At 30.1% G+C, this 12,152-nt stretch overlaps 1 protein-coding gene across 1 annotated transcript; it reads left to right on the top strand.

Annotated features, from left to right (window-relative positions):
- Nucleotides 1-3,743: 3,743 nt before the first annotated feature.
- LOC111999099 (protein neprosin) lies at nucleotides 3,744-11,681 on the top strand. Its single transcript, XM_065773197.1, has 8 exons — nucleotides 3,744-3,936; nucleotides 5,663-5,847; nucleotides 7,792-7,878; nucleotides 8,217-8,336; nucleotides 9,833-9,997; nucleotides 10,113-10,166; nucleotides 10,736-10,882; nucleotides 11,258-11,681. The coding sequence occupies exons 1-8, from the start codon at nucleotides 3,744-3,746 to the stop codon at nucleotides 11,639-11,641; spliced, it is 1,335 nt and encodes a 444-aa protein (XP_065629269.1). The 3' UTR covers nucleotides 11,642-11,681.
- Nucleotides 11,682-12,152: the final 471 nt, after the last annotated feature.

Consider the following 12,152-nt stretch of genomic DNA (forward strand, 5'->3'; position numbering starts at 1 on the left):
TTTTTGGCATTTCATCTTAGCATTTGAGAAAAAAAGGGGTAAGTTTCAAATTAGTTTCCAATCTTTTCACTGTGTGTTAATTTGGTTCCAAATGTTTTAAATGTATTATTTTAGTTCCTAATTTTTTTGATATTGTGTCAAATTGATCCTTGTAGTTAAGTGATAAATAGAAAATATTAATGTGGTTAACAGTTAAAATAAAAAATAATTTTTTTGCCAACTCAAATGTCCTTGTTTAGAAGAGAGTTTGTGTATGTTCCAATTAGCTAAACCAATAAAGTTTCATTTCATCGAATAAGAGATTTAAGGTTTGAATCCCATCTACACCAAAAAACGATTAATGTTTTAGCTTGATAATAGAAACATTCATTATAAAACAGACATTATATGTTGAAATTTTATTGCATCTTAAAAAAGATAAGAGTTTGCTACCAAGTTTTTCATCAATTGTGTTTGTGATACAACAAATATTGAATTGTACAAGTAATAATTAAGGAGAATTCCAAACTTTGTGTATTCTGTTTGTTTGTTTGTTTTTGTTTTTGTTTTTTTTTTTTTTTTTTTTTGAGAAGATGCTGTAAATAACTTAATATTAATAGATAAATGATTGAAAAGCTACCATTGAAGAGTCTCGAGACTCAACCTTCAAAATATTATCAAAACAAATGCGCATCCTCTACTTAGGGTATGTTTGGTACACTGAATGTAGATTATATTAATAATAGTAATCTTTATTATTAGGATTAAAAGACATTGTAATGAAATAACTATTACTATCCATAAGTTTAGTTGTTACATATGGATATGGAAACCTTGTAAAATATGATGTGTAAGGAAATTTTATATTTTTGAAAATACATTAATTTTAAAATTTATTATATGCACCAAGAAATAACAATTACATCCATTTTAAAATGAAATAGTTATTCTTCAATTTAAAGAATAGTTATTTCAATATAATAACTAATCCATGTAATAAATATGCAACCAAGTGAATTTTTTTTTTTTTTTTTAGAGAGTTTCAACCTATAGTGTTTGCTCCCAATGATAACTCTTTTATCATCAGACGTGTTTTTGGTATAGGCGAGAATTAAATCACAAATCTCTTATTCAACTATTAGAGATTTTACTAATTAAGCTAACTGGAACCCACGCAACCAAATGATTGAATTGCTATTACACATAAATAACTATTCCGTTACAAGAACTATTATACACGCTAATGTCTCTGAGTAGAATTAGTTTCTGTTAGTTAGCCAGCTAGGAGTAAGTCTAGTGCCACAAAAATTTCCTCTACTTTTATCACAATTTACCTGTGTGGCGCATTGTAAGTGGTGCAAATAAAATAATGGTACATCTGAGTCTATGATTTCACCACTCACAAGACCCACCATATAGTAAAGTTGTAGAATTAATTCAGGTACTAGACTTACTCGTCCACTAGTGTTAACGTTAGTCAGAGGAGATCAAACGTTCTAGTCAAAACTTAAAAGCAAAAATAAAAAAGGTAATAAAAAAGACCTCACAATCACATGGCTCTTTTTTTTTCTTTTTTCTTTTTTTTTTTCTTCAGCCCTTGGGTGTGAATGTCTGATCTGATTACATGCAAAGCCTTTTCACACCTCTTACGCTTTTCTTTCAGCTCCAGCTAGTTGTTTACGTCGTGAATATTTTGATTCTTGGTTAATCAGAGCCATATAGTAAAGAGACGTTAACGGGACTTAAATCTTAAAGAGACGTTAACTCAAAATAATAAATAGACATGTGTCATTTGTTGAGTGGAAGAGCAGGGACGGAGACGAAGACCTTGAGACACAGGATGCGCATTCCTTCCATCCTATTATGTTTGGCATGTTTTCGAATTTTTTTTAAGAGAGCACCATTTAATATATTAAGTAACTTAATTTTGGCAAATGAACCTATATGAAAAGTTAGTAACTTTTGAAGGATAGAATTAATACCATTGAAAATTGTGCAACATTTTATTAAGAATTAAAGCACGTTTAGTAAATTGTAATAGGCACTGTAATGTAACAATCATTCTTATGGTTTAGCTATTTTATAGTTTGGTTATGTTTTTATTACAGAGATTAGTAATTCTTTATGAATAGCTATTCTTTAAAATGAGAAATAACTATTCATCTCTAAAAGGGTTGTAATAGTTATTCCTTAGTAGATGTAATAATTTCTAACATTAATATATTTCCAAATAATAAACTTTCCATATTCACCTAACAATTATGGAAATAAAAAATCATCAAAAAAATAACTCATCTCTCTAAAATTTAAAATATATTATTTTCTAAGAAATACAACTGTATGAATGAGATATTTCCTAAAATAGATCATAAGTTTTATTCTAATGTTACAACTCATAACCAAACTAATTAATAGGTTTAGTTATTCCATTACAATACATTTTATTCCCGGTAATAAATATTATTATTTCTGTTGTAATCCACATTCAGTGTACCAAACGTACTCTTAATGTTTTCCTTCCCTAAGCCAAACTGACTCATAAATCTCTTTTGGTTTCTTGCTCCTCTCTCTACGTATAGTTTGTTTGCTTGAGAGAGACAGAGGAAGAGAGAGTATGGGGAAAAAAATTACCCTGAGGCTTTTGTTTGTGATAGCTTTGCTTGTATTGAGTAGTGTAGGAGTCAAAGCTGAAGCTAGAAAATTTTCACCAAAAATCAATAGAAAATTGAAGCTTCTCAACAGGCCAGCAATCAAGAGTATTAAAGTATTTTTCTTCTATTAAACTTTCCACTATCCTCCTATATTAAGATGTAGAAACACTATGGGTTCTAGTGAGCTCAATCGATAAAATCTCTTTTATCATACAATAAGAATTTTGGGATTTGAATCTCGTCTATACCAAGAATCAAGTGGTGTCTTGGCATGATGATAAAGAGCAATATCACATAATAGATGTCGTAGGTTAAAATGTGTAGTATCTATCAACAACAACGACAAAAAAGAAAAAAGAAAAAAAAAAGAGGAGCATAGACACTTTGAAATTTTCCATGTGTCTGTGTTCAACACGTCAAACCAGTGATAGAATTACTCTTGGCGCAGCAATATATCCAATTTCGTTGCCTGGTGGACTCTCATATCAAATAACCATTTACATTTTTAAGGTTAGCAAATGAATGTAATTCATTTTCATAATTTGGTAAATTACAACTTGATCCCAAAAGTTTGATAGGAAATAGTGAATTTAATCTTAACCAATCTTCTAACAATTGTTTCATGCATGGCTCAAACTCTCTCTTAATGTGGGGGCCTAATACGTAAGATTTTTAACCATGTTTTGTTATAATGATAAATTACTATTCGATTTCAAAAGATTAAACTAATAGGATAACATGAATTTAACACTTGACCGATATTCTATTAGAATTAACATATGCAATTGAAATGCATTCCATCAATTGAGTGGAGACATAATTCAAATTTATGACTACATACTCTTATATCATGATAATTAATTATTAAGTGCACCAAAAGCTTAAACGGTTAGAAATTGTTGAATTTATTTATTTAACAAATATTCTAACGATTGCTTTTGACTTTAGGATCCTAGTACAGGCAATTGGTGGGTGCAATATGGAGAGAAAATCAACATTGGTTATTGGCCACCTGATTTATTCAAATCTTTAAGCTTTCACGCAGAAATTGTGGATTGGGGAGGTGAAGTATATAGCTCCAAACTGCAACATGCTCCACACACTACAACAGCTATGGGAAATGGAAACTTTCCTCTTCCTTATCTGTGCAATTCAGGATGCATAACACGAATGCGAATACATGACAATTCTCCAACCTTGAAGTTCCCAGATTGGGTAGAAACTTATACGGATGACTACAACTGCTACGATGTTATGTATGTTGGAGATTACATTGAAGATCCTGAATTTTTTTATGGAGGGCCTGGTAAAAATTATATTTGCCCTTAAGGACTTGTAATGGCTAGTAGAAGGGAATGGATAATATAAAAAATTTCTCGTGCTGATTAATCATATGTAAGATATCGAAGTTGAAGTACAATCAAAATCAAAATCAAATCTAAATTAGCTTCTCATTAAGTCTAATTTTACACTAAGTGCCCATTTTATTTTTCTTAATTTTGATACTAAGTAACTCATTTATAATACCCAGTGCAAAAGTCAAGATAATGTATACAACCTAGCAATTATGATTGTGTTATATCAATATCCAAGACTACCATTTGTAATTTCATAAACATGTATCTAGTTGGAAACTCTTTCCTTCTCCTACGACATTGTAATTTCTTGGGCAATAATTGTTCTCTCACACTTCACACTTGTTGATGTAGACCACAAACACATTATGTGATTTACGTCCATAATTTCACACATGATTGTCACATTTTTTATTTATTGATATCCATATTTAAAACATGAAATGGGTGATGAGTACAAACAATATACAATAAGAAGTGTGTGAAAATCAATGCCCCTTTTTTGATTCCTAGACTAGTGTTTTTAGAATGCAACCTAAATTTGTGCCAAGAGCCTTATAGTTCAATTAATACCTCTTAGTATTTTTGAAGAAAACATTCAAGATTCAAATCTCCTCCCCTCAATTGTTGTAAGTTGAAACTATCAATTTTTTTTTTTTAAATTGTAACCTCAGTTTCCAAAACCTAAAGCGAAAATATAACTCTCCTAATTTGGAATTTCCTTAAAAGCATAGTGACAAGAAAAATGCTAAAGCCTAAAAGAACTACAATCAATTTTAGTATTACAAATGAGTTACAAACTATCATGATAATAAATGTGATTGGTGTCACTTCAATGATATAATAAATGAATGTTCAATTTATATATTTATGATTGGTGGAACATTAATATTTGTAATAGAACATATAGGATCCTAGATTTCTAATATCATAAAACTATCATCAATTGATTATCAAATTAGATTGAGGAGTATTTACTATTTGGATTTTGTTAATGAAATCCTAGATTCATAATATCATAAAACTATCATTAATTGATTGCCAAATTAAATTGAGTATTTATTATTTGGTAAAACCCTAAAAGCAATGATAAATGTGCATTTAATGCATTATTAAAGGTCAAAATATACTCTTAGTCCCTCCATCCCATTTTGTTTGGTATGTTTAGAAAAGGAAAAAAAAGTTAACAAATGCCCTAAGTGTATTGGTTAGAAACTATTTTAAGAAATATTTAATGGGAAAATGATAAAAACAATTAATTTTTTTGCCGACTTTTTATATTTCCTATAAAAGTTGTGTTAAAACTTTCCTAAAATTGTCTAATAACAATTGCTCTAAGAGCACCCATTAATAAAATTCTTTAAAAAATTCAGTATTTTAAGAGAATGTCATTTAATGCATTGTCAATCTTTAATAAGTAACTTAATTTAGCAAGGGCTGGAGTTCAAGTCTCCAGAAGAGAGCTTCACATACATATATACTTAGATTAGATTAGAGTTAAATTCTATCTTGGATAAAAAATTTCCAAAGGAACACATATGGAAAAATGGAAACTTTAGAAGGATAGAATACCATTGAAAACTGTGCAACATTTCATTAAGAATTAATGTTTTCCTTCTCTAGGCCAAATTGACTTATAAATCTCTTATGGTTTCTTGCTACTCTCCATATGTGTAGTGTTTTTGTTTGAGAGAGACAGAGAAAGTGAGGGTATGGAGAAAAGAATTACTCTAAGGCTTTTGTTTGTGATAGCTTTGCTTGTTTTAAGCAGTGTAGATGTAGAAGGTAAAGCTAGAAAAATTACATCAGAAGTCAATAGAAAATTGAAGCTTCTCAATAAGCCAGCAGCCAAGAGTATTAAGGTAATTTTTTTTTCTACTAAACTTTCCACTATCCTCTTATGCAAAGAAGCAAAGACACCAAAAGTCAATTGGTGTCTTGGCTTAATGATTAAGAGAAATCATCACAGAATATATGTCATGCATGGGTTGAACTTGTGTTGTAATTATCAACCAAAAAATTAAAGGAGCATAGACACTTTGAAATTTTCTATGTCTTTGTTTGACATGTCAAGGGAAACTCCTACATGCATGTTCATGTTGTGTGTAGGAGGAAAATTATATCTAAATTTTGATTTTATTTCTAAATATTTGGATAATTATTATTTATTTTAAACTTAAAATAACCATAAAATATGCCTATTAATGACTAAAATCTATCTTTTTATAGAAACAATCACACATAGACACACAATGAAAAGGGAATGAGGTTCTAATATAAAGACAAAATAACAAGAATCACTCAAAAGTTATGGTAATAGAACTATCTAACGATGTATATTAATTAATTGTGATATCCCCACTGTCTCATACTATTATTTTTCAAGAATTTTTGTGTCTCGTGTCATGGCGCGTCAATGCCTATGTTTTGACTCTACATACCTATTATAAACATTTAGGGCATGTTTGCCATGCGGTAACTAGATCTCATGATAGAATGGTAATTCTTGTATAATAGCTATTTAGTTATTTAGTTGCATCTTCATTACAATGAATAGTTATGACTTAGGATTAGCTATTACATAAATTGAGGAATAGTTATCACTCTCTAAAGAGAGTTATTCCTTAGTAGTGTAACAATTTTCAATCAATATATTTTAAAAAATACAACATTTCCATATGCATCATCTTTTAAAAGATTTCCACATGTACAACTAATTTTACAACCAAACGTATGAACTATGAATAGGAATTCTACAACATATTTTATTCCCGATAATAAAGATTAATATTCTTTATAATAATAATAATAATAATAATAATAATAAGAGATTAATATTCCTATCGTAATCTCCCTTTAGTGTACCAAACATGTCCTAAATTATATGTCTAACCTCACTCTCTCACGTAGGTTTTGGCCAAAAGAAAATTACTTGGGATAGTTCCATAAATTTCCTTAATTTCTAATTTATGCCAAGATTTGGTCGAACCCAATTCTTTGCCTCCATTTCACAAATTGTCTTCAAAACCATGCCATTTGAACACTATGACATATAAAATTGAAATCCTCCCCAGGAAAAATCTCGTTCAGAGATATACCCATGTGGCTCTGTCACATTGAAATATCTTATCCATACAATTTTTTTTTTCATAGATTAGAGATTGTAACCCGGAGCAATTCATACCTCATGGTAAAATGTGGATTGTGGCATGGATTATAAATGTCAATAGGCCAATACATCTAGGGTGGAAACGTCAATAGGCCAAAATGCCTATAAAATTCATCTTGTTTTGACCGTATAGTTTGTATAATTATCATATATAATTAGCCATGAAACGCTATAAAGGTCAAATATAGCACTGAAGTAACAAAATGCAGATTGAAAGTCGTCTTGTTGATTAAAGTTTTATGTATGAGATTGCATCAATGCTAGTTTTCATTATCAAGAAATTTTTGTTATTATTAATTAAGATTATATTTTTTTGATCTAATAGTGTACATAATTTCACATCATTTAAAATTTTTAAATGGCATAGCATAAGATACACCATTAAATTTGTAATATTTAATCCAAATCATAATTGGATCCATTTTAAATGAAAAGGATTCTAATGCTTTTTTTTTTTTTTTTTTTTAGGAAGGGATTCTAATGCTATTAACCAAGTATGCTAAGCATTGCCTTAGAAATTTTTCGTTTACTTTTTTGTTGCCTTATTGGTAAATGATGTGCTTCAATTTTGAATAAAACTTTCTATCTTTTAATTTAAAAAAGGGGGTTGCTAAGTATTTGTGGTTCTTACTTATAGAGTGAAGATGGAGATATTATCGATTGCGTTGACATCTACAAGCAACCTGCTTTTGATCATCCTGCATTAAAGAACCATAAAATTGAGGTACATTTTCTTTCATAACCTTATTCTCTCTTCATGTTAGATTATTTATTCAAAATATACTTATATGTGTGTGTGATGCAACAAAATGAACTTATTAGTGAAGTTATAAGAGAAACTCTAGGGCATCTAAAATTATAAATTCCTTCAATGCACTTATTGAATTGGACTCTATTATACATATTATTTACTTTCTTTGATTTTCCTCAATACTTAACTAAGCTCACATGCATACTTACCATTCTAATGATTCACCGCTCAAAATCAATCATTTCAACAAGTTGTAATAAAATGCGTGGTCGTAAAAGAACTCATAATACAATGTTTCATGTAATTTGCAGATGAGACCGAGTATTAGTTTTCCATCTGACACTACTACAGCTGCTAAAAACGAGTCATCCCAACGAGTTCTGTCGCAAATTTGGCACAAAAGTGGAAGTTGTCCAAAGGGAACCATTCCCATTCGCAGAATTACGAGGAAAGAATTATTGGGGGCTGCCTCCATCGAGCACTTTGGAAGGGAAGGCCCACGGTCTTCTTTTGTTGCAAACACAACAAATAACCAAAGTAGTCATTTTGTATACCGTAACAATGGCACAGAAGTCAATGTCTTTCCTTTACCCGACCACTCGGTAATTATAATTTGTAATAGCCTATATATATATATATATTTTTTTTTTCTTTTTTTGCCATAGACATCATATATAGTTTTGTGCATTAGCTTTGTGCTAATGCCCAATGGACATGAGCTCAACACAATTAGATTGCACTTTTTTTTTTTTTTTTTTTTTTTAAATCATTTCAACAAGTTGTAATAAAATGCGTGGTCGTAAAAGAACTCATAATACAATGTTTCATGTAATTTGCAGATGAGACCGAGTATTAGTTTTCCATCTGACACTACTACAGCTGCTAAAAACGAGTCATCCCAACGAGTTCTGTCGCAAATTTGGCACAAAAGTGGAAGTTGTCCAAAGGGAACCATTCCCATTCGCAGAATTACGAGGAAAGAATTATTGGGGGCTGCCTCCATCGAGCACTTTGGAAGGGAAGGCCCACGGTCTTCTTTTGTTGCAAACACAACAAATAACCAAAGTAGTCATTTTGTATACCGTAACAATGGCACAGAAGTCAATGTCTTTCCTTTACCCGACCACTCAGTAATTATAATTTGTAATAGCCTATATATATATATATTTTTTTTTTCTTTTTTTGCCATAGACATCATATATAGTTTTGTGCATTAGCTTTGTGCTAATGCCCAATGGACATGAGCTCAACACAATTAGATTGCACTTTTTTTTTTTTTTTATTTTTTTATAATACATTTTGATTAGATATTATTTATTATCATAGATATTTAGTTTATAATTTTAAGGTTAAAAAAATTTTAACATTTCATAGATGAAATAGTTATACACAAAAAAGTTATTGAGTGTTGTAATAAAAACAAAGATTTACAGACTAGGTGTAACTTGAATTTGACTATTAATATGTGTGTGAGTAGATTTAAAGATGCATGCAAACACATCAATGGATGATTTTGAATTTTTATAAAGGTTTTCTATGGAAGATATTATCTCGGAAAAATATGTATTATTTTGTAAAGGTATCTTCCCAATTGCCTAAAAAGATTTTGTCACAGTATTTATTCTTTGCTGCTAATAAAAAAAAATGTAAAAGGAAAGTATTCGACATGCAAGTTTGTTACAAAATATTTATAATTTTTTTAATAATTGAAATCTTGCAATTAGTTAATAAATGCAAGTTTGTTCCAAAAGATTTCATGGTTTTAAAACCAAAAAAAAAAAAAATTACAATTTTTTTTTATTTTAAATAATTGAAATCTTGCAATTAGTTAATAAATATGTTCATGTTGAAATTTGTCATTTTTTATTTTATTTTTATTTTTTATAATTATGCTGATTTTTTTTTTTTTTTGGTGATGCTTGTGAACCAGACTTCATATCTTATTACATTGGGATATAGTTATGTTGGTGCTAGAGGAAATATAAATATCTGGAATCCAAGAGTTCAATCGCCCGATGAATACACTACTGCTCAAATTTGGCTTAAAAGTGGACCTGGAGATAGTTTTGAAAGTATTGAAGCTGGCTGGATGGTTGGTTCATTAAACAAAAAATTGACCCCATTTTCTAGTACATATTTAATGCACATGGTATTAGTCACATTTTTTTAACCTCAAAATTTGGTAATATTGTTTTCTCTTTTTCTAGGTCAACCCAAAGTTATTCAGTGATACACAACCTCGAGTATTTATACGATGGACTGTAAGTACATTTTTGCTAAGCCAAAGAGGGGAAATTGCAATCTCAATTATATTTTTGACACTTTATGTGTGAGTTTTCACAAAGATTCATGTAGCTCAATTGGTACCTTGTGGTATTTTCAATGGAGACATTCCAAAATCAAATCCCCCTCCCCAGTTATAACTATCAAATTTATCCAAAAAACAATTGTGAGTTTACACTAAGGGTCCGTTTGGATATAACTTATTTTGCTGAAACTGAAATAAAAACTGAAAACATTGTAGAAAAATAATTTTTAAATGTGTGAATAGTGCCGTGGGGCCCATTTTTAATGAAAAAGTAGTTGAAAAGTAAAGTTTGAAAGACTCGTTAACAGTGCACGAGTGCACTGTTTACAGGAGAATTGGTCAAAAGTTGCGGCTTAAAAAAAAAAAAAAAAAAAAAAAAAAAAGGAGAAAACGTGCAAACGTGGACGCAAACATGTATCCAAACGGATACTAACAATCTTAGTTTTCCTTTGGAAACAAATATCAATTAGTTAACAATATATTTTAATTTATTAATTTATTCTTTTTTACTTTTCTACTTAGTTGGATTCGTATCAGAAGACGGGTTGCATTAACCTCATTTGCTCTGGATTTGTACAAACTAGCCAAGAGATCGGATTAGGTTCAGCTATTCAACCTACATCACAAAGATGGGGAGACCAATATGAGGTCGGCATCCAAATTGACATGGTAAAATATATGAATGAATCTCTCTCTCTCTCTCTAAACTTTATATATATATATATATGTATGTATGTATGTATATTTAGAAGAAATAGTTCAATAGATATGATCAAATAAAGCCAAGAGTTTTATATTTTAAATGACACTTTCTGGTATTTCGGTATTTCCAACATGGAATCTACCCCACCTATTGAATTATCAAAAAGGAAAAGAAAAGAAAAGAAAAGATTTGATCACATAAATGAAGGGAATTATTAAAAAGATTTGTACTTGACTTGTGTGTACAATTCTCATACATAAATATACCATTTTTTTCCCTTTTCTCTTTGAGTAAATAATGATATGTAATGGTTTGTTTAAAATCCAATCTTTTTGTTTTAGGATCCAAATCAGAAAAGATGGTGGCTAAAATTTGGAGACGATGTGATAGGGTATTGGCCCTTCGAAATCCTAACATATATGCAACAGAAAGCCGTATTAGTTCAATGGGGAGGGGATGTTTATAGCAAAAACGTGAAGGGAGTGAAACCCCACACTACAACAGCCATGGGGAGTGGAGATGATGCATCTGCGTTGTTGGGAGCAGCTTGTTACATTAATAAGCTTAGAATCTTGGATTATTCTCTCCAATTGAAGTACCCTGAATGGGTACATACTGATTCCGAGGAACCCTATTGCTACAGCTCTCTTAATTACCAAAAGAGTCTTGCATTTGAGCCTACGTTATTCTTTGGAGGTCCTGGTCGAAGTCGTTATTGTCCATGAGAGCAACAAGACATATATGTTGATGCCAACATTTTCTAGCAATAACACATCAATAATTTATCGGATGCCTTCCACACAAAAGGTGTGGATAATTATATCCCCAATTGTGTAATTGTGTGGCATTAAGCAATTTTTGGCATTTCATCTTAGCATTTGAGAAAAAAAGGGGTAAGTTTCAAATTAGTTTCCAATCTTTTCACTGTGTGTTAATTTGGTTCTAAATGTTTTAAATGTATTATTTTAGTCCCTAATTTTTTTGATATTGTGTCAAATTGATCCTTGCAGTTAAGTGATAGATAGAAAATATTACTGTGGTTAACAGTTAAAATAAAAGATAATTTTTTTTTGCCAACTCAAATGTCCTTGTTCAGAGAGAGTTTGTGTATGTTCCAATTAGCTAAACCAATAAAGTTTCATTTCATCGAATAAGAGATCTAAGATTTGAAGCCCATCTACACCAAAAAAACGATTAATGTTTTAGCTTGATAATAGAAACATTCATTATAAAGCA

The sequence above is a fragment of the Quercus suber genome, unplaced genomic scaffold, assembly GCF_002906115.3.
Source record: "Quercus suber isolate HL8 unplaced genomic scaffold, Cork oak 2.0 scaffold_70, whole genome shotgun sequence".
Taxonomy (NCBI): domain Eukaryota; kingdom Viridiplantae; phylum Streptophyta; class Magnoliopsida; order Fagales; family Fagaceae; genus Quercus; species Quercus suber.

What these genes read in the sequence shown, in the direction of transcription:
- LOC111999099 (XM_065773197.1), top strand. Translation starts at nt 3,744, where the DNA reads ATGGGAAATGGAAACTTTCCTCTTCCTTATCTGTGCAATTCAGGATGC. An exon ending in ATTTTTTTATGGAGGGCCTG is followed by an intron (nt 3,937 to 5,662) that starts GTAAAAATTATA and finishes CCATATGTGTAG; the next exon opens with TGTTTTTGTTTGAGAGAGAC. An exon ending in CAGCAGCCAAGAGTATTAAG is followed by an intron (nt 5,848 to 7,791) that starts GTAATTTTTTTT and finishes TCTTACTTATAG; the next exon opens with AGTGAAGATGGAGATATTAT.